The sequence below is a fragment of the Pelodiscus sinensis genome, chromosome 3 (assembly GCF_049634645.1).
Source record: "Pelodiscus sinensis isolate JC-2024 chromosome 3, ASM4963464v1, whole genome shotgun sequence".
Classification (NCBI taxonomy): domain Eukaryota; kingdom Metazoa; phylum Chordata; order Testudines; family Trionychidae; genus Pelodiscus; species Pelodiscus sinensis.
Window position 1 is genome coordinate 139,190,627 of NC_134713.1, and position 22,764 is coordinate 139,213,390.

Genomic DNA, 22,764 nt, shown 5'->3' on the forward strand with positions numbered 1-22,764 from the left:
TAATGCAACATTACATCTTAAGTTTTGATTGAATTTCCTGAGGTTAATTTCAAAATACTGTGGCTTTTCCCTTTTCCAAGCCAAACCTCATGGAAATGGGGTGTTCTCTTGATGTAAAAACACTGAATGAAGCCATGATACCTGCAATCCATTCCCAAATTTGCTATTGACTCATTTTGTGACTTTATGGAAGCCAGTTCCATTCATTGTGTCTCAGTTTATCCACCTGTGAAATGGAGACATTTCTTAGTGGGTAGAAATGGTGACCATGAATAAGTTCATAATGTTCAAGTACTCAGGTAGGATGTGCTGTTAAAGTGCAAAACACTTGTTAATCTGTGGTTATAGACAAAATACTTAAAACATTAATCATCAAAAGTGAATGCGGCATTATTAGGATTGAGATTTAAAAAAAAACAGGTCAGGAATTAGACAAATGTACGTCGCCTAGCAACTGGAATTCTTCCCCTTGTGTACCTTAGTTGTGTTGTACTGTGTTATCAAGGCCTCAAAATTCCCTCTATAGCTAATGGCAATAATATGTGTCATATCCAATTAGGACTACCTGCCCAGATTTCTGTATGCAGGTGAGGGCTGTATGGGCTTGTATTGAGCCAGTGAATGAGGCTCATTGGAGTGCCACTGCTGTGGAATGAAGCTGGCTGCCATTAAGAGCAGTTCTGTTTCCTGACATTTGCTTTTGCCTTGGCCAGGCAGTGCTTAGCACCTGGCAGCATCTCCATTGGATTTAAGGCTTCCACAGTATCGGTAATGTTCACTTTGGGCTGGTCATTGCTACAAGCTGCTATTTTTTATGTTTTGTGTTGGTTGTGGGAGAAGAGGCTCCTTTACTAGTCCCAGATGACACTGCAGAGTGCGCTAATTCTGTGGTGCCTTCTGTGTAGCTGCAGAACATGAATTGGGGATGTTTGAGGTGGCATATTACAGTGACTATGTAGAGACCTGGAGTATGAAGCATCCCTTCATGTTGTGATAACTTATGTGCGAGAGGGCTGTCTTAAAGGTCCTGTTGGTCCTCTGTATTGTTATGGAGTGAGAGGCTATGACTGTCAGAGATCTCAGGATTGTGAGACTAGACCGATCTAGATTGCTGGGGATTATACAAGAATTAGGGAATATTAATGCTGCCCGAGGAAAGACCAGGCAAAGCTTAACCTGTTCCTGTCTTGTCTGATTTAAGGACTTATTTTGGATTCCATACTGCAGGAAGGCAGTTTTCTGATTTCTTCTTTCTCCTCCTTCCCCTCGCATTCCCACCATAGTTCCTGCTAAGGTGCGCGCCTGTGTGGCCACGCACAAAAAATTCTCCAACCGTCCACCTACTTTGCAGAGCCACTCACCTGCTGGAAAGTGAGTGGCGCAAGAGGCGGTTGCTCCGGGCCAGGGCTGGCTGAGGCTGTTTGTGGGGGGAGGACACTGGAGAAGAGGCTGTGGCCTTCTCCGGCCAGGGCCAGAACCTGCTGTGTTGCGAGGGGTGGGGGATGAGGCCTGCTCTGGCACCTGGGTCCTGCCACATGGCCGGTGGAGGGCGGGGAGAGGGGTGCCTGTTCCGGTGGCCCAGGTCAGGACTTGCCGTGTGGCGGGAGGGGCCCGGGACCTGTTGCGTGGAGGGGAGTCCAGGGCTGGCTTGGGGGGGCCAGGGCTGCTGAGAGACCGGGGGCCAGAGGCCTGCTATGGGGGCCAGGAGTTTGGAGACTTGCTTAGGCAGCCGGGGCTGCATGGTGGGGTGGCTGCTCTGGTGGCCAGGGCCAGCTCCAGCCCTTCCCCAGGTCTGGAGGTGTGTTCAGGGCCGCAAAGTGGCTTCCTGACTGCTCCCTGGGCTGGCCGAGTGGCGGCTGCTGAAAGCTGGAGCTGGGCTGTGGTGTGGCTGCTCCTGGGGCTGGGACCCCCTGCATCTCTCTTCCCTCCTCCCAGACCTCTTTTTTGCCCCTCAAAGCCCCCTGCCCCCCAACCCTATGTCTCTCGCCCCCCACATGTCACTGCCCCACTCCCACCCCCAGCACCTCACTCCCTGCAAACCCTGGGTGCTGGCAGCAGCTTTCCTCTGCCCCAGGTGGGGACTCTTAGTCAGCACCACAAGGAGCAGCCAGGGGCAGTCCCTGCCATGCACGCAGGGAGCAGTGCTCCCGGGGGGGAGGGGCACATCTCACCACCTCCCCAAGAGGTGTGGGGGGGATTGCTACCTAGGAGAGTCTCTGTGGAACAGCGCCATAGGACAAAACCCACTCTGCTCATGGATGGAAAATCTTAAAGGAAACACTGGTGCCCACCCACACAGCACAGAGCTGGCAGGGCCCTGGGAAAGGGGATTCCTGCTTGTTGCTTTTTTTAAAGAAATGTTCACCCACACTCCCGCACCGTTCTCCTAACAGTTTGCTTGCTGCAGCTGTTCCATCACTGCTCACTGTGAGAGACTTTAAAACAATGGCTTCCTAACTTTCCTCCTGTGTCCTGCCAACACATGCCTAGAGTACTAGGCCTCAGATCAGCACTCACTTAATGCTGTCAGAGCCATCACTGTTATCCTGTGGAACCTCTGACAGCTCATCTGTTCGCTGGGAGCTATTCGCCAAGGGACTGGAATGCTTGGAAGTGTCTCTTTCAAGAGGTTTTATGCCAAAACGGCTAAGTATCCCTGCCTTGCTGCTGTTGCTGCCTCAGCATGAGGCCTAGCAATGATTCTTTAGCTCTGACTGCCCAGGAGACGTTTTAAAGATAGAACAGGTAAGAGGAGATTTATTTGGGGAAGGGGATAAAAAAAATCAGGGGCACGTGTGAGGGGAGGGAAAACAAATGTAAACTGGAAACTCAGAGCAGAGAACTGCTGCGCCAGCAGCAAGTCCATCTTGTAAGATATGAAGAGAGCACAGCCTAAGCCAAGCAGGATTGTGCAGGGTCAGTGTTTGGTGGGTGCTCTTCAGTGCAAACTTTATATAGCAGGAAGCCGTGCAGATAATTCAATAGATGGCGCTCTTCTCTGAGGTAATGCTGAGTCTGTGACCATTAAAGATTCTTTCTGTACTTTGAATAAAAACGAGAGAGAGGATTGGAATGCTAGTTCTAAAATTCCAAATTCTAACTTGCCCCACTAACATTCTCTCTACAGTTTGGTTGGGTATCAGGTTCTTTGCTTCCTGGCTTAACCTTTTGTGTATTGTTGCTCTTCAGCTGTTAACCAGCTGTTGCATTCCACTCCAGAGGTGGCTGCCTGTCAATAGTGGGTGATTGTATGGAGTGTGCACTGTTAATCAGTTCAGGTTTATAAAAGACTTTGGGAGATAAGGTGCTGTAGAAACTGATGATGATGTTCAATCAGTGCATTAAGTAATAAGATATGTTCATAGTGAATGGAGTACATCTGAGTTAGAAAACCTGTGATCTTGAAATGAGATATTATAGGAAGGGACTACTGATGGTGGTCACTCTGTAATATGATAACACCCGTGTAAATGGAAAGGAATATAGTAATCAGATCTGTATAATGTTTCTTTAAATAAAGCAATTGTTGTAATGAGTGTGTTATTTCTGATATTTACGTGGCAAGGATTTGCAAACTCGTTAAAACTTAATACAAAAAAACCCTGTGATTGGGAGGAAGGGGATGAGGGGAATTGTGAGGGAGGTGCTCTTCTGGGACAGGTTAGCTGTGCAGCCTATTAATGTTCCTGATCCTTCTTATACTCCGCAACATTAAAAGCTTTCAATCTGAGGGCTCTGTTGATCCCATTAACTTTGAAAAATGTTAACTATTAAGTAGGGCTCATTGCTTAATGGCCAGGCTGATCCCTTTGTCTTGATCCCTCTTGTGACCTATCACATGCTTGAAGCAGTGTCTACCTAGTTATCAAGATTTACTGACACAAAAGAGCCAGGATTGTGCAAAAATCCCTGGAATTCCATCCACATTCTGGGAAGATAGTATAATATTATTAGTCCAGCCTATGATGTGAGCATTAGGATATGCAAAGCCAGCATAGTAGAGATGAATGTTTCTGTGCAGAGAGCAGCTATCCTTTACTATAGAGCAAAGCTACAAGCTACTTAGTAGCAGAATGAATTTTCAACCTAATTCTACCTGTGTTTCCCTGGTTGACTGAAGAGATTAGCTGGCTTCCAAAGAGAGCCTTCCTCTTTCCATGCTAAAACTTCCTGTTGTTAATATCCTTCTGCCCTCTCCTGTGATGGCTGGGCTATTGTAGAACAATCTGGTGATTGTTTTAGCCTCAGTCAGGTTAATATAGACTCCTGGTCAGGTGCTCGTAATGAAATTTGATCAGCTCTTAATCTGGCTTGTCTGATTGCTCTGTTGTTTTGCGCTTCAGTGTCTCCACAGACTCCCAGTCCCACTATTGACACAGATGGACGCTAGAAATGATAATGAGACTATATTCAGGAGATAGGGAGAGGGGGATCTTCTGGCTCTCTTGCAGATGGGAGAGACTTCACTTTCCATGATCTTAGTAGAGTGAAACTGTTATGCTCCAGAGTGGAATGTGACCAAGTCAGTCATATCTCATTGAATTCACTTCAAAACTGAGTGAAACTACTGGCTTAACAGTAGTAACCAAATGCCTGGGACAGCAGCAGTGGTAGTTTTCATTGGTGTATCTTGGGTTCTGGACTTTGCAGTGTACCATACCCTAGCCCCTTGTGTCTGGCTGCCCCAGGAATGTTTCTCTACTGAAGCATTGCTGCAAGAGAAAACTGGATGGTAACCAGCACAGGTACTTGAGCTGGTGCTCCATTAGTATGAAAGAGAGGGGACTACTAGCAGGGCACCTCTTAACTCTGGAACTTTCTCCCCAACCACCCTTTTACATACCCCTTCTGAATTTGCTGGTCTGAGCATATACTACAATGTGTGTCTATTCTTTCATTACCGGAGCTGATAGGAGTGATGCTGATAGACCTTGTGGCTCAAATGCACTATAAACACAAAGGTTTCAGAGGGGGAGCCGAGTTAGTCTGTAACTGGGAAAGCTTAAAAAACAACAAATAGTCTAGTAGCACTTTAAAGACTAACAAAACATGTAGATGGCATCATGAGCTTTCGTAGGCACAGCCTACTTTTTCAGATGACTGAAGTCCAGATCCAAGAATAAATAAGAGAAGGTGGGGGGGGGGGGGGGAAGGAGGGAGAGTGATGAGGCGGAAGGGAGAAAAAAATAGTGAATTGGATTGTTCCAGTTACAAGAGGCTATAAGAACAATTTGTACCTCTATAAGTACCCGTTGGTTGGTTGGTGGTGAAGTCATTGGGATGTGGAAGGTAGTGTGTGAGCCAGCCAATATCTTTATACATTCCTCTCTGATAAGAATCAAACTTGTAAATGAAGTAACACAAAGTTAATACAGTTCTATAGAGCCTGCACAGTAGATGCAATGATCAGTTGCTCTTGCAGTTCTCTATTCTCTGTCCATTCCTGATGAGGGTGAAGATCTTTCTCCTCTCCAAATCGTACATGTCAAGGAGAGAGGGACTGTTCAGTGAAGCTGATCGGCACTTCTCTATGCCCAGGGAAAGCAGGAGCTGTGAGATGCTGCACAGCATCATCACGGGGTGTCACTTGGGCAAATAGTAATGGGTTTGGGAGGAGGAAGGGGGTACCTGGTGTGGAAATGGCACTAACGCTGGAAGCCAGGCATTGGACCTCATCACTTGTGAATTTAAGCATGGACAGTGGAAGCAGTTATGACGATTAAGGCAGAAAACAAAGCATGTTCTTTTCAGAGAGTGGGGCTCCCTGTGCCTGGAGGGGAAAAGGTACATCTCCCCTACGCCCCACCTCTCCATGTGTATGAGGAGCAAAGAGAACTATTTCACAGCAGTGTGTGGAAGTGGAATGGCTTGTTCTATTGTCTTCTGCCCATCTCTGTGTCAGGTGACCATGCCCACCACTGAGTCTGGTCACCAGGAAACTCTCCTGGAAAAGCGGCAGCCCCAGAGGCTATTTCCCAATATTTTGCATTTATCAGAATCCTTTGCAGACCACAGCCCAGAAAAGGGGAGGGATTTAATTCTGGAGGAGCATTGCTTGCTGATGAGAGATATCGAGGATAGATAAAAGGGACTGAGCGATTCAGTTTCGTATTGCAATACAGAGCTAATTAGAGTGGCCAGAGACCTGGCTTGTAGCCACCACCTCCTTTGGTGGCTTCACGTCAGAGCTGTGGTGCTTCATGTCTGACTGATGTGACTGCAATGCCAGGGCTGCACATGAGATAGGGTTGCTGACAGCTTGGTGAGTATGGGGCAGAATCAGTGCCGTGTGTACCCAGTTCTGGATGTTATCTACATGGCTTTCAGTGACCCATCCTCCCTCTCTCCCTCTGAACAAACAGCTCTATGTGGCGGCATGTATGTTTCCATTCCACTCTGAACTGAGACCTGTTTTGGAGCTGGTCTTCTGAATCTAGCAGAACAAAGGGACAACCTAGATGATATGACTCTGGGGTCCCAGCAGTATTGCTGGTGAAGGACTAGGAAAGTCCTTTGAGTGAGCTGGGCTGCTGTGGCAATTACCACCTTCCTAGAGTGAGTGCGGTTACACACACCACACTATATAGGAATAAAATCCAGGGGGAAGGTGCAACTCTACAGTCATTCCTGGAGTGATCCTGCCATAAGTTGCTGCTGTACTGAAGGATGCATTAGGCCAGTTAGCAATCCTGCTCCTGGCCTGGGGCAGTGGAGTCCCTGGTCTGCCTGAAATTCCCTGCCCTTCCCTTTCCAGGACATAGTGGAGGCAATGAGCCTGTTGCACTGTGAAATCCTGCCATGGGGAAGTTGCTGACTTCAGCCAGTCCTGGTGTATAGTTGGGTATTGGACTGTATGTGTGTGTGTTTCCATGTGTAATACTGATAGGGGACTGACTCAATTTTCCTTTCTCATGTTTCAGGGACCGTTCAGATGCTGCCAGATGCCGCCAAGGGAGAGCTGACTCGGAGACAGGCGGACAGGGAGATGTTTGGATGGGACGTTGCTTTGGATCTGTGAGTTCTTGTTTGGAGGGGTTGCTGTGAGTGTTGGGATGTCTCTAGAAGTTTCAGATTATGGGGCAGGTTACGAATGTGAAGTGGGGTTGTCCTCCCTCCCTGTGGGCAATGTAGATGGGGTAAGAGTGAGGAATGGCAAAGGTCCTAGCTAGCACAGAAGGGAAGAGGGTAGTTGCAGTGAGACTGAAGAATTGCCAACTGAGAGAGGGACGATGTTTAGCTTGTGCCTTCTGAATGTCCCTGCAGTGGAGACTTCAGCAAGGAGTCTTGTGGGGCATTCATAGCTGCTGTCCCAGGTAAGGTGAGAGGGAGCCTGTCTGAGCCAAACTGATGGTAGCCATTGGGAGCTGCTGTCTGCCAGCAGTCACTGCCACAGCTGACCCTATAGGAGCTGTGCTAAGCTAAATTTACCCTAAACTGCATGATTGTGCAGTTTACCATTAAGTCCCATGCAGGGACTCGGAGCTACAGCCCTGAAGCTTCCAGAGATGGTGTAAAGGAGCCCCCTCCCACCGATCCCAGCACTGAGCAGCTGTGGCTGGCAGGGGGGCATCCCTCCTTGCTGGCCCCAGTGCTGAACTGCTGCGTCTGGGGGAAAGGGACCCCTCCTCGCCAACCCCAGCAGGGAGCTGCCCAGGAAGGCCTGAGCGCCAGCCTCCTGCCCCCCCTTGAGCCTCCCTGACTCTGAATACTCTCCTGCACCCCAAAGCCTACACCCCCAGCCCAGAGCCTGTACCTCCTCTTGCTCCTCAAGCCCAGAGCCCATACCTCCTTCTGCATGCCAACCCCCATCCCTGATCCCCTTCCCAAACCTGGAACCCTTCCCCCGTGCCTTGCACTCCAAACTCCTCATCCCCAGCCACACCCCAGAGCTTGCACCTCCAGCCAGAGCCCTTACACCCCGATGCTCTGCCTCAGCCCTGAGCCCACTGTTATACAGAACCCCTTGGCCCCACTCCTGCCACATGACTTGTTATGGGCCTCCACATTGGTGTATATAAGAAAATTCATTCCGCTCAGGGGTGGGAAAAATTAGATGGGAACACTCCATCCCTGCTTGGAGTCCCCTGTCTGTGGCTGAGTAGGTACAAGCAGTGCTGAGCAGATCTCTCTGTTTTGTAGCTCTGCTGGGGTCCTGAGGAGGGGTAGCTATGTCATTGTGAAGCTGTTTTTCTTGTACTCGTTGAGACACAAAGACAGCGCTGTAGTAGTCAACAGGGTCGGCCAGCCAACTTGTTGGGGCAGGGCCAGTGCCAGGGGATCTCTTAAACTTGTTTCAGCAGAGCTCTGCAGAGTCGCTGCTGCCTGCCTGTTCCATTCACTTTCCGTATGACTCTCTGCATGTGTACAAAGATTCCAGTCCCCACCTCCTGGGCTGGGTGCCATGGAGAGGGAAAGGTCTGCAGCAGAGATGGATGGGGAAGGGAGGGCCCCATGGAATTTCTGGAGTGCCTCAGGCAGTGGAAGGAAATGGCTGTCTGTCTAAGGTCTTATCTGGCTCCCATCACCGGAATATCTCATTGTGTTTTGTTGTGGTGGTTGCATACCCTGAGTGCTGGCCTTCAGAGTGGGACTGTCAGTCAGTCTCCTTACGCTTGTGCTGTGTGTATTTGTCTGGGAGCACTTCACCTCAGGAGACCCCTGTAGAGTTGGACAGGCTTTGCCGCTGTGGTGACTGCCAGGAGCTAGAGCCGTGATCCCCAACATGGCGCCCACGGGGCTGGCCTGGCCCCGGGCACGTGGTGCATGCACGGTGCTGGAGCCGGCCCTGGGCACATGGCGCACGGTGAGCGCCGGCCCCGGGAGCACCGCGGATTGGCCGCCCGCGCTCTAGGCGCACGGCGCTTGGGGGGGGGGGGAGCGCCAGCCCCAGGCACGTGGCGCTTGGGGGGGGGGGAGAGCGCCAGCCCCGGGCACGCTGCGCTTGGCGGGGGGAGAGCGCCGGCCCCGGGCATGTGGCTATGGGGGGGGGCCGCCCCCAGGCATGCAAGTGTCCCCGCCCCCTGGTGCCCAGCGGGCAAACGGCCACGCCCCCTGGCGCCCGGCAACCTCTAATGGTTGGGGACCACTGAGCTAGAGAGCAACGTCTCATGTCTAAACTTCTTTGTAGCTTGCCCTTCTAATACAGAGGCTATGGAGCCTATAGGCTCCAGTATGCAGTGCCCCTTCTTGGGCTGGTAGGTGCCACCACTACAAGCACCAACCTGGAGACGTGCATTAGCTAAATGTTCCTGCTAAAATGCTCAGCAGGGAAATAACTAACATGGCCAAATCTGTGGTTTTGAGGGTTCTAACATCCTGTTGAGGCGAATGTATCACTCTCTAAGGCCCCATTCTTGCTAGCAGCTTTCTTTTGCCATCAGTGGAAGCAGGAGAGGGCCCTCAAAGCTATTGTTTTGGCTCTGAGAAAGGCAGTGTTGTACCAGGGTCATACTGGGATGCGTCCTCTTCGCTCCAAAGCAGTGGTCACCAACCAGTCAATCGCGATCGACCACACTGCCAGTCAATCTCGATGCAGTGCTCCCCTTGCCTCCCCCACCTGCAACAAGGAGCCCTCGCTGGCGCTACAGCCTCCTGCCCCTCGCAAAATTGGAGCCAGCGCCGGCTTCCTGCAGCACTAGGGAGAAAAGTCCTGAGGCTCTGCGCCAGATCCAGCTTCTTAGGAAACGCGCGCACTGCTCCTCCCCACAGCATCACATGCACTTTCTTGTCTTTCCTTCATGCTCTGGGGAGGCTGGGTCGGGGTTGGGGTGGGAGTGGGGATTAAGATGGCGGTGGAGGATCTGGAGCAGTTGGATTGCTTAAAGGAGCCACACGTGTGCTTCTTCCAGTGCTTCCTGCAGATCCAGGGAGATATTGATCCATGGAGACCCCCAGGTACTGACCAACCTGCTCCTGTTCCCTCTCCCCTGGCCAGACACCGACCAGCACCCTGTCCCTGCCCCCTCTCCCTTGCCCAGACCACCAGCACCCTGGCCAGATACCCTCCAGCACCTTGTTCCTGCCCCCCCACCCCAAAACCTACTGCCACCCTGTTTCTTCCCTCTCCCTCCTGACCAGACACCTACCCCCAGCTTGCTCCTGTACCCTACCTCCCACCCAGATTCTGCAGCCCCAGTCCTATCCCACTCACTGGCAGCTCTGTCCCTCACATTGGATCCCTCATTTTTGGCCCCACCCCAGAACCTAGGTAAAAAATCCACTATCCCTGGAACCCCAGAAGAGTTAATCTGGCTTGAGGCTTTGAACCTCAGTCCTACTTACACTCTCTCCCCGCGTGGGGCTGGAGTACCAAGGGGGGGAGGTGTCTCAGTTGGGGCCACATCAGTGAGGCTTGGGGGGAAGGAGGGTTTGGTGGGGTTGGTTTTTTGCATCTCACTTGTGTGGTCCCCGACTGATTTTTCTGTGGGTCAGTGGTCCCTGACCCAAAACAGGTTCCTCGCCCCTCCCATAAATAAAGACAACGCTGAAATGTTTGTGTTGGACATAATATTTTATTTAAAAATTAAGCCGGGCCCAGCCCCCATCTGGCTGCAGCATCATCACACTCCTGCACCCCCCACACACTCCAATCCTGAGCCCATCGTATACCTGAACCCCCTGCCCTGAGCCCCTCAAATACCCTCCTAATCCAAACTCCTGCACTCCCATATCCACAAGTCTTTGGCTTGCTCTCAGCACCCCAACCCTCCACCTGACCCCAACACTCTCCAGCCTGAAGCCCCCTCCCTGAACCAGCATCCCCTTCTCCACCTCCTCCTGCAACCAAATTCCTTCCCAGAGCTTGCAGCTCTCACCCCTTCCCACACCCAAATCCCTCATTCCCACCCCAGAGACCATACCTCCTGTCTCAACCCAGTGAGAGTAAGTAAGGGCTGGGGACAGCAAATGATGGAGAGGAGGGGAATGGAGAGGGTGGGGCTTCAAGGAAGGGGTGGAGGCTTGGGGAAGGGATGGGGTAGATCTTGGTTTGTAAAAAGTGATCTTGGGTGTAAAATGGTTGGAGACCACTGCTCCAAAGAATTAGAAACGGACCTTCAACGTCAAGTGTAGATTGTGCCAAACTGTTTTGGACATGGGGCCTCCTGCCTGGCAAGGAGATTCTGGGTTGTAAAGGAGAAGGGCCTGTCACCTGAGAAATTTATATTTGCTTTATTTTAAAACAATGTTGTGACTGGGCAGTGACAAGGGCTCTCAAAGTCTGGGGACTGGGGAGCAAGGAGTGACCAGCTTCCTCTGGCTGAACATATGCATTGAAGCAGGAGCTCCCATTGAGCTCGCAGGCAGAGATGAGTGACCCCCTGCCCTCCACAGACACATGAGAGTGTAGTATTACTCATGGTGCCCGTGACAGGGTTGAGTGGGGCACCCAAGTGGTCTCTGGGGGTTTTAAATTCGTTGTGTTCTCACCTGTAGGATATCTGAGTGAGTGTCCCCCAACATCAGACTTCAGCGCTGAGTGCAGGCTGGTAAGTTCTCCACCCGCCATGGGGTACCAAGATTGCTGTGGGGTGATGCCTGCACTAACCCATCCTGTCCATGCTTCCTAGCTGTGGGAGGAGTTACAAGGAGACCCCTATCCATCACCTAGCTGCTGCCTGGCTCACATGAGCTGCTGTTCAGCCAGGACTTAGCACTTTTCTCTGAGGAGAAAGCAAGGTAGCTCTGTCACCCAGCTGAGGTGCCTCACCTCACGCAATGAGCTGCAGAAGGAGCAGGCCCCACTGGTGATCTCCCAGCAGAGTTGGTGTTTGTTCTGCAGCATAACCCTCTACTCAGGCCTGGGGCCTAGTTGTACAGGGTGCTGTGCATATTCACAGGTGCACTGCTCGTTGCCCCAAAGAGTTCACACACTGGAAGGAGAAGGGATGCCCAGGCAGCGAGGGAGAGGAATACAGTGCGTGTGTTTCTACACATTCTATACCTCACACTTGCTCATCAGAGCTGTTAGAAATTGCCCCATCTGCCCCCATCTGTTCCACAACCTGTTGTTTCCCAGGGTGTGGCAGCAAAGGTGAAGTCCAAGGGTTTGCTAGAACAAGGGATAGTGACCTTACAGATGGGTTCAAGGAAGGCAATCCATGCATTTGAGAGGGCTTGTGGGGACGATCTGACTGTAACTAGTGTAAGTTGGCTCAGGCTGTGCATGTAGTGACTGCAACCCCTTCCCTTGTAACCCCTGTTGGCAGTGACAATGCGAGATCAATAGCTCCTACCCTGACTGTCACTGCTGCCTGTAAGGCTTGCAGTTTCCATATTGGAAAAGGCCTTTCCTAAAGAGCCCAATCAATATGCTGCTCTGAGGCCTGTTCTCATGTACTATATATAATCCGGACACACGCTGTACGTGAGTGTGCGCGGGCGGCGGGGGGAGGATGTGCCAACTCTCTGTTTGCGCTGGCTGGGAGAAGGACAAAGCTAAATTCTTCTCTGTCTCGCTTTCCTGCCACGGCGGCTGCTCCATGATCCTGGGCTGGCAGTTCCTCTTACTCTCTCAGCATTTTGGATGGGGAGCTGCTGGGGAGCATAGAGTATTGGATCTCCTCTTGCTGGAAAGTTATTTGGGCTGGCTGGGGCGCTGGTGACCCTCTGCTCTCTGCCTTTCTGCTTTTGGCAGGTGACCAGTTGTTGCGCCCAAGCAGAAAGGAGGATGACAAGCACAGCTCCATCCAAGAAGCCTTACCGCAAGGCTCCGCCACAGCACCGTGAGATCCGCCATGACCTTCCCATCCTTCGAGACGACCAAGACGGTGTGATTTTGGCTGAGCAGAGTCAGGTAACGGATAACCGGGCAGCTAAGGCCCTGGTGCCATTACGCCAGCAGGCGGGGTTTAGTTACGCTGAGGCAGGCCAGTTCAAACAGGTGGATGGGTTTGAGGTGTGCAACCTTAACTTTTCCTCCTGGTCCCTGGAGTCGAGCAGTGACAAGGAGGTAGCAGGGTGCCGAGCAGAGCTAAACTTCAGGAGCCGGACTCTGTCGCCTGTGCTGCTGCACAGCGGGAAAGCAGGGAGGCGGAGCGGGAAGCACTGCCGGCACCCCAGCCGTGGGCGTCTCAGCAAGTTCATGAGCCGCAGTGTGGAGACGGTTGTGGTGTCTGGAGATGAAAGCCAGAGGCCCACCTGCTCCTTCAAAAGCAGGAGCCTAGAGCGCTCCCTCATGTTCAAAGAGCCTGCTGAGGTCCTAGCCCCCAGGAAGTTCCAGGCCTCTGCCACTCCTCTGCCTCTCAAAGGGATCCTGAAGCAGACAGGTATGCTGGAAGTGCACCCTGAGAGCCTGCGCAAGTCCCATTCGGTGGAGATGCTGGCCCATGGCCAAAGTTCACGCAAGTACAGTGACCCTCAGCTGTGCCTCAGCCGGAGGGAGCGGCGCTCGCTAGAGTGCAGCAGCAGCACTGCCGATGCCATCAAGCGCCAGGAGAAGGTCACTGAGGAGAAGCTGCAGTTCTCCAAGTTCCTGGATGAGATCACTCACCGCGTGCTGAGCCCTGTCCACCTGCAGTCCCTAGGCGAGGGCAGAGCAGGAGGGGGAGGCCAGGACTCTCCTTCTTCACCACGAGGTTCCACTCCAGAAGGCCAGAAAGAAAGCCAGCCTGAGGGGGCCAAGAGAGCAGCAGAGAAGAGTCCCCGCCTGAGCAGGAGAAGAGCAGATAAGAAGCGTGAGGGTCTGGAAGTGGCTGCCTGCCGGAAGAAGCCCCCTGAGGAGGCTGCGAGGGCCCCCAGGATGAGGAGAAAGCCTGTCCTGGTGAGGAAGGACAGCAAGGAGAAGTTCCTCTCTGTGGAGAGGCGGGTAGTGGATCTATGCCATCATGAGCTGCAACAGCTGGCAGAACTGGGTTTGGCAGGGGTGTCCTCTGAGCAGCAGCAGTTGTTGCCTTTGTGGAAAACCAGTCAGGAGGGAGGAAAGGGCAGAGAAAGGGACCGAAGCAAGCACCAGGTACGGCAAGTGCGGTCGCAGCATCATGGCACCAAACCTTGCCAGAAGCCCATGACAGAGCCAGGCTACCTGGAGAGAGCGTCCTTCTCCCCTCCGACACACTGGAGCCAGGAAGACAGCACTAGCTCACCTAGAACCTCCCCTTCCTTCAGCCTAGCACTAAACAAGGTAGGTGCCAGAGTCCTGGAGCACAGGCCCCTCACCCAGGATGGGGACAGAGGCCTCTGAAAGGCCAAGCCTATCCTGCTTGGCTCCCACAGGTGTCCTTAGTGCCCAGGTGGGGAGCAAGGGGCATTCATGGCTGAACTTTCACATTATTCCATTTGGAAGTTGGTCTATGGATCGTGTAGTCTCCATTGCCCCAGAAAGGCCTGGCCAAAGAACTTTGACCTCCCTTTTCCAAGTGGTGTGATGGGCTCTCTGAAGCTCACATAAGGTACCCTCCTCATCCCAGTCCCCCTCACATCACCCCAATGTTCCCTACTGGGAGGCTCTTCCTGAACTGGTAGTTGGGGGCGTCCAAGAACAAAATTCTGAGACCTCAGTGGGGGCAGAGCATCACCCTTGTGACTCTCCAGACCTAGCCCATCTATGTATCTATACACACATGGTGCTAAAGGACCTCCAGCCTCCCCACTAACCTGTTCAGTGGCAGATCTTGCTCCTTTGTTGGGTTGCTCCCAGGTGGAGTGCCCCTATTCACAGAGGAGAAGGCAACAGCTCCTCCTAGGAGTTGTTAGCCATACAAGCAGCAGCTGGTGCCTCTTTCCCATTGCAGGCTTCTAGAATCTGCCTAGCAGACTACAGGGTACCAGTATGCAGAGCTGGGCACAGCAGGATGGTCTAGTCCATGAAGGAGACCTCTGAATCCCCCTAGTGCTTTAAGATGGGTGCCCCACACACCTGGATACCCTGGTAAATCAGACCTATATTTATGTGAGAAGTTCCTTACCTATCTGAAGGAGTCCTTGTCTGCAAGAGCTACCAAACCCTCCAATTCCATGCACCCAGCGGGCTCCTGGAACATTTCCTGGCCTGATTTTTGTTCACCTGCCTGCCTGCTGTCATCTGGGCCCTCAGAGGAGAGGCAGTTGCAGGGTGGTGATGCTACCTGTGGTCTGAGTTAATATAGTGCACTTGAGACTGGGACAGAATCATGGTGTACACAGTGCAGGCTGATGCACTGCATTTACCATCAGGGACATAACATAGCATGTGTAGTGCAGCTGGAGCTTTGGGGACCCCCCTGTACTGCGTGGGCCATGGCAGTGCACTGGGTTGTTGGGAGCAGGGAATGGCCCCACTGCAATGAGGCCATGCTTGGGTCAGCTCTTGCACTGTGGTATTGCTCGCACTGAATCTCTTCCAAGGAAATCTCTGTGGCAGGGGACCTTGTACTTCTCTAAGGTGCAGCGTCCTCTTTGGTGACCTGTGTGCTTTGCTTAGCTAAGCTCCAGGGCTCCGTCCAGTATTTCCCTAATCTGCTCCTTCAAGCCATTGAGAACAAGCTGGGCTTTCCAAAGAGAAACCTCCAATTTCTTGGGTTGGCCTCCTCTTCCCAGAAAGGGCCATCCCTGGAGATGGCATTCTCCTCCCAGCCACAAGTGAGGCATGTTGAGAGGCAGCTGCTGTCACCTGGGCTAGCACATCAAATGCACAGGGTGGGGAAGCTAAGCTGCTCCTACTCACTCCCCTGTCCCTGCTCACGTGCAAGGGTTCTGCTCTTGTGGGGGGCGGGTTGCTGGAGAGGTGTTGCCTGCTGTGTTTTATGTCTAGGTTCACCTAGGAACCTATAACCAGCTCAAGCTGAGCACCAGGGAACCCTCATCTGGACATGCTTGGGCGAAACAAATGGAAAAGATGCTTCCTCAGCCACTTAGAGCAGTTCTTTTGTTATCCCGGGGAGGCTGCAGCCACCTCCATAGTGAAGGGTGCATAGGTTTGTGTGTGCAGGCCCAGGAGACTCCCATTCTCACCACCCAGACATTGTGGGGCTGCTAAAGGTTAAGGAAGCAGCTCTGAGGTGCTCTCCACATTGCAGAGTCCCTGAACTTGTCGCATGGGGGGAGGGATGTTGCAGGAGCTATGTGACAGTTTCCGGTTTCACCCAGACTAGTGCTGACCCTGAAGTGAACCACATGGTATGTCTTGATATTGACTAGTTTGAGAAGCAGTATCTGAGCAAGAACAACCAAAAGTCTTGTGGCACCTTATAGACTAACTGATATATTGGAACATAAGCTTTCGTGGGCAGAGACCCACTTCGTCACACGCATGCAGTATCTGAGCAGTGAATATAGAGCCCAGCTTTGCTAGCCAGGCACAACATGGCCTGCCCAGAAGTGTTGGGAGTGGGTACCCTTCACCTCTCAGCATCCTGCCCTTTGGTGCTTGTTTGAGTCAGACACCTGTTTTGAGAGATTCTTACAGCTGTTTTCTTCTTACCACAGGAGCCCTTGACCGATGCAGAGAGGATGAAGTAAGTGTCCTGCTCCCTTCTCATGCACTAGTTTCACTGCCGCTGTGTGCGCAGATTCCAATCTCCCATTATTCACTTCCCACCACAGTGCTTAGCCTTTCAAATCTGCATGGTGGGTTTCCCTTCTGTGGGGAGAGACTAGGGCTGATTTCTTTCTGCTTCCGCTTACCAAATTTTGCCAGGCTTCCCTGTGTTCCCTGAAAGGACAGTTTCAGAGCTGCTGTCCCCATAAGAGGGAATGGTCCCTAATGCTGATATAGATGGGATTTCTTTAGGAGACCCAGCTCAGGGTGCCTCATATCCTGTTGCAATTTGAGGGAAGGGGAGGGCAGACACCCCTAATTGTAAGCATCTATTCTTCACCATCAAAGGGAGAAAAAAGCGCTACCATTTTGGGGTGACCCACTCTAACTAGTGTGTGAGGTCCTCTTGCTGACTGCATGAAAATTTGCTGTACAAACAAACTAGCAGGTTGCAGCTCTGTGGATCTCACTCCCCTCAAAATCCCAGTGAAGGACAAACTGATGCAACTCGAGAGAGGCTGTGTTTTCTAGGGTTCTCTGAACATCTGAGTGCATTGAAAGCACATGTGTAGGATAGTGGCGTAGTGTGGAGGTATGGGGGGGGGCAGTTGCCCCCGGGCGCTATGCTAGAGGGGCACCAATTTAGCTGCCAAAAGTTATATTGTTGTTGCCTTTTTTATGATTATTTCCTATTTTGTATATATTCCAACAGTCGACTGTGAAAAGGTTTCAGCGAAACCTTCATAAATAGGATGATAGTTATGTTGTACTACAAGCGCTGAGGTTATACTGCATGCATATTAGTGCAAATAGTGGCAGGAATACGCTCTACCCAGTCACCTCAGTTCACGCACATTTGGGTGTATCCAGGCAGGAAAAAAATGATTGGGGGGCACAAATTTTGCCTTTGCCCCTGGGCGCATAACACCTTCGCTATGCCACTGGTGTAGGAAGGTGGCAAGCATCCCTTGGAGTGAGTGTTCCTGTGAGGGGAATGTAGCTCTTAGTGTTAGAATGGGGCCTGCTGGAGGCTGTCACAGCATCTCCCCAGAATGTGTATGCTGCCCATGCCTCCCTGCACAGCCTGAACCCCCCACGTGGTCCAGAAACTACAGGGACTCCTGTCCACTGCTTGTTTAGGGTTAGAGGGCTGTGGTTGGGCCTGGGGATTTGGATGCTTCCTTCACTTCCAACTCCTGCAGCATGGGCTGGGATAAATTATTGAGTGGGTTTCATTTTCCAGGGAGGGACACCTGAGCTGTGCAGCCTATTTGGCTGGTGGGCTATATCCAAAGGCTGTAACCTGAGAGGGAGCTGGTGACACAGATAGCAAGGCTACTGTGCACTACTCGGCCCCTGTTCCAAGAGTAGAGAGCAACCTGTGCTGCCAGGAAGCAAGGGTTTGAGTTTCTCACCTCCTGAGCTGAGCAGAGCTGCCTTGTGCTGCATTTGGTCCTCCCATCAGTTTAGTTTATTGCTACAGGCCCTGGCTGCTCATAAACAAAACCCATGGCATGAGTGACAGCAACCCAGAGCAGGAGCCGATCTGCAACTGCCCCCAAATTGTCCATGCATCTCACTCCTATCCTCTTCTGCATCCCCTCTAGTCCACTTCTGCTCTCCCTCCCCGCCCCCGCTCTTTCAGTGCCCATAGTCTGCAGAGCCCCTCCCCCCCCAAGTCCTTGTTCTGGGTCCAGAGGAGTAACTGGGTCCTGTGGGGACAGCGTACACACACAGCCACTTTTCAGACACCATCAGACTCACTCCATTGTGGGTGTGTGAGGAGGGATGAAATCTGAGTCTAAAGAATCCCCTCTCAGTCACACGGGACATCTGTGTGTGAAATGCCTGCATGCTCCCCAATAGGTGAGCCGGAAAGGGAATGGCGGCCTTTGGCAGCTGTTTAGATGATGCCACCAGAACCACCTGGGAGCCTCTTCACTGTCTGTGTGGGGTCTCTGCTTCTCAGGATCCTGAAGTGAGCTTAGGTGTGGGGTGTCTGCATGAGCCCTGAAGTGCCACCACTTACTGAGGGGTGTTGCTCTGTGTGCCTCAGGCTGCTGCAGCATGAGAACGAGGAGCTGCGCCGGCGGCTGGCCTATGTCACTAACAAGATGGAGGCGATGGAGAGGGAGCTGGAGTCCGGCCAAGACTACTTGGAGCTAGAGCTGGGCCAGAACCGTGAAGAGCTGGAGAAATTTAAGGACAAATTCCGCAGGTATGGCAAACGCCAGAGGAGAGAACGTGGCTGTGGGGAGATAGGGAACCTCTGTCTAGGGGTCACTTGGCTGCCTGGAGAAGGACACAGAGATACCGAGAAAGCTCAGCACCCATTGTAATAATGCAGCTGCCCATGGGAGGGAGCACAGCAGTGCTACCCAGAAATTTAAGGCAGGAAATAGAAGCGATTTTTAATCAATGTGACTCGTTCAGAGGCTGAATGGTATTGTCTAAGCTGGAATTTACCCAGGATTTGAAAATGAATACCCTGACTAATGTAATGGGAAAACAGTGGCCATAGGTATCTGGGATCTGTTTTACGTCTCACCTGACAAGCAACCCCTTAGGAAGAACAGTGCTCACTGTCATCACGTTTGAACCCAGTACTGTAGAGTGCTCACAGACTCTCTGAAGCAGACTGTGTTTTCCTTGGAAGTATCCCAGCCAAATACTGATCACAGCTACCAAGTGAGAGTATCAGAGCAAGGAGTTAACATGTCTGTGCACTCTGCAGCAATCAGTCTTTCCTTGGGGGGGGCTCTCACTTCCCAAGCTATGGAGAGGACTTGAGTTAATGGCCTGGTTTCCTATTCACCTGGACATTCGTGCTTCTGCTTAGGTTACAGAACAGCTACACTGCTTCACAGAGAACCAACCAGGACCTGGAGGAGAAGCTTCATGCCCTGGTAACTGATGCACTGAGCCAATGGGGAGAGGAAGTGGAGGAATCTGGTGTGTTGGGATGCAAGGAGGGGTGGGGGACTCTGGCTGACAGGTCAGGCATTGCAACAGATTGTGGGGGGAAGTTCTGGCCATGACCCTCCCCAGGCCTAGCCTGGTGTCCTGAACTGAATACTTTGCCGAGCTCCCACTTTATCATGCCCAAGAACTTGGTTTGCCCACAATATAGTTGCATGTAATTGTCATGTTGCATCTGCCTCTTTGAAAGGCGCTAGAGACTCCAGGGGATCACCCTCGGGGGCTCAGGCAAGTGGAGCAGAACCTGTGTGTGTGCATTGTGTGCGTGCATTGTGTGCATTCATAACACTCATGGCTGTTTCTTTTCTCTCCCTCCCTCTCTCTCTCTCCTCCCCATGCTGCTGCTGGCACACGCTGGGTGCACTCACCTCTCAGGCCTCTCTCAGCCAAAGCTGGATTTTTGCAGTTGCGTCTTTTCATTTATGTGGTTTTTTCCCCCTTCTTCACATGTCTCAGCCTGTCATTTTCATTGTCAGTCACACATTACTTGGCCCTTTTGCACCATCCTAGCTTGAGGGGCCCCAAACCTTGTCCAGCCCAGGGCTCCACCTCTGCAGCACAAAGCAGCTGCCCACAAAGATGACAGGTCCTAGCATGCAGTGCTCTGTCAGAATGTGAACATTTGCTTCTGATCCAAATGGAGCATTGCCTGCTAGACAGCATAGTGTCTACAGCCGGCAACACTGTGTTATGGTGGTGGGTGGCTGAGAGCCCATTTGGTCACCCATACTGTAAGTAAACAGATGCTAGTTCTAGCTGTGATAAGTCACCTGCCCATAAAAAAGTATACAGGGTCAGTTCTCTCCCTTGGCACTAGGAGCTTTCTGGATTCATTATATTTCTACAGCTGCCCAAAAGTCAGTCCATGTTTCAGAAATGCCCTGTCCGTGCATGCAGCACTACCTGTCACACTGGGCCCTGCTGCCACTGCTGCTCCACAAGTGAGCTGGGTTAGTTACACACTTGGAGCAGATTCCAGTGGCCGTGACGAATTGGGACAGGCAAAGGATCTGGCTTGGGAGCTGTTACCTGCCACTGCTAGTAGCCTCCATGTCTGTCTGCTCCAAGCAGGAGCCCAAAGGGTGTCCTTTGGGAAGAGAATTAACCAAGAAGAAACTGCCCAGACAGATCCTTTCACACCAGAGCAAGCCCTAGAGTCTTCCCAGAGCTCTTATTCAAAAGCAGAAGCTTCTCGATGCTGAATCAACTGCTGCATCCGTCTTTGTCTCCCATGCCTCTCTGAGCAACATCTTCCTGTTGCCATGGTGGAGAGGATTGGATGTCATAAACCCAGGGGCCTTTGCTGCTGGTGAAAGGTGTTTGATTGACAGGGACTGAATCCTTTGCGTATTTCCAGAGAAGCTTCAGTGCAAGCTTCTTCCCTGCTGCCAGTGTGATCTGCTTGTGGCTCTAAAGCTGAGAGAGTTCTGTCGCTTCATGCTCCTGCTGCAGGAAGAGTAGGGAGTGGAGCTGTGCTGTACTGTGAAGGATCAGATTCACCTCACTTCAATACCTAACAGATATGGCAAGAATTCTGTGTTGTCAGAGACCCTCCCTCAATGAAGAGCCAGGACTGTTTGTTACTTGTCTGTCTGGAAGGTTTTGTTTCCAAGCTGAATGTGGTCTTGTGCTATGCAGAGGGCTTGGTGGGTGAGAGGCCAGGCTAGCCTGTGCTGGGGGGGGATTTATGCCTTATATTTCTGTGCCCCAGATAAAAAAGGCAGAGCTGGACCGGAAAACCCTCGACTGGGAGATCGTGGAGCTTACTAACAAGCTACTAGATGCCAAAACCACCATCAATAAACTTGAGGAACTCAATGTAAGTGTCCAGTCCACAGCCTCTGTCTGCTCAGTGTGGGGAAATGAGGTTGTAGAACAGGGATGGGCAAGAAACCTCTTGCACGCTGGATGTGATCCACCAAGCCACTGGATCTGGCCCACAGACCACCCTGCCCGGACCCTCAGCCATGCAGCTGTGGTCTGAAGCAAAGGCTGCTCTGTGAGACTCTCTACTCTGGAAGGAGGGTGATCTCCCAGCCCAAGCCTCAGAAACAACTGGCCAATAGGAACTAACCCCAGCCAGTCTCTCAGCTCCTATTGGCTGGAAACAACCAACCAACAGGAACTGAGAAATTGGAGAGCCACATGGAGGGAGCATCCCAAACTTTTAAGCAGTCTGGGGCTGCAGCAAGCAGGGAGCCCAGCCTGCCTTGGGGGGATGCTGCAGGCCTGGAGACACTTAGGTAAGCACCTCCCAGCCAGAGCCTACCTCTGGCACCTCTGCCCCTCCCATATCCCCCGGGTCATCATCCAAACCCTCTGCACCCTTCTGCCCTAGGTCATAACTCCCTCCCAGACTCTGTACCGCCTCCTATGCCCTTCCCCAGACCAGAATCCTCTCCTGCACTCCCACTCTCTCCCTGACCCTACACCCCAGTCCCTTGACCCAGGTCACAACCGTCTCCTCTACCCAAACTCCCTCTCAGATCCACACCGTCTCTTGCACCCCACTCCCTTACCATGTGCGCCCTCTGTAACCAACCTCCATCTTACACCCTGCACCTCCTCCACAGAAAAGTGTGGCCCTTGACCACTTTGCAAAATCTTGGAGTGGTCCCCCACCAAAAATTAGTGCCCGCCCCTGGTGTAGAAGAACCGTGGCTGAGTCATCCAAAGTCTGGTCTATAATTTAATTACTAAGGGTTGGCGAGGGGTGAGCAGCACATGGCTGGCATTCATCTGTGCTAATTTTGGGGAGCTAAGGGGTGCCAGACAGGGGAAGCAGGAAATAGCTCCATTGACCTGCTTCCTAGAAAGTTAGTAGAAAACAAAATCTAAGCTTGCCATATGAAATGGCAGCAAAAAAAGGCCCATCTGAGTTTGGGGTGCAAAGCTGGGAGAGGATGGTCCCTCCATGCAGCTTTGTTGCAGCAGTACCTGAGACTTTGCACTTGATTCTGGATACCCTGTCGGCTGGAGTTCGGAGAAGGGCAGTGAGGGCCTGTTTGGTGGTGATCTCTCCCAATTGGCTGACAGCATTAGAGGGAGAGGTACAGACCCTCACAGATATTTGGAGGGTGAGGAGCTCCTACAGGCTGGGTGTGAAGCGGGAGCGTGGGGCTGATATTGAAAGGCACTTAGCTGTGTGGCGGAGAGGTACTGGTCTGTGAAGAAGTCTCCCTAGGGAAGCAGTGGGAGCCCCATGGTGTGGGGTGACCTCCCCTCCCCCATGCAAGTGAGGTGCTTGCTCAGGATGGGCCGGGGCCTGCATGTGTGGCTGGCTGGCTGGCTGGCTGGCTGGCTGGCTGTGTGGCGCAGGGGGGAGACGATGC

The 22,764-nt window shown here is 52.2% G+C and overlaps 1 protein-coding gene across 8 annotated transcripts in view; it reads left to right on the plus strand.

Moving 5' to 3' along the window:
• TJAP1 (tight junction associated protein 1) overlaps positions 1-22,764 on the plus strand; it is a 54,211-nt gene that overhangs the window by 22,781 nt on the left and 8,666 nt on the right. For 7 of the 8 annotated variants that reach the window (XM_075925007.1, XM_075925006.1, XM_075925002.1 and 4 more), the window contains 8 exons: positions 6,921-7,014; positions 11,434-11,486; positions 12,635-12,793; positions 16,402-16,430; positions 18,510-18,671; positions 19,293-19,359; positions 19,808-19,837; positions 21,144-21,251. In XM_075925007.1, coding sequence (XP_075781122.1) covers positions 12,668-12,793; positions 16,402-16,430; positions 18,510-18,671; positions 19,293-19,359; positions 19,808-19,837; positions 21,144-21,251 — 522 coding nt within the window. In that variant the 5' untranslated portion in view covers positions 6,921-7,014; positions 11,434-11,486; positions 12,635-12,667. The remainder of the gene's footprint in view (positions 1-6,920; positions 7,015-11,433; positions 11,487-12,634; positions 12,794-16,401; positions 16,431-18,509; positions 18,672-19,292; positions 19,360-19,807; positions 19,838-21,143; positions 21,252-22,764) is intronic. The other variant, XM_075925008.1, reaches the window with a different exon arrangement.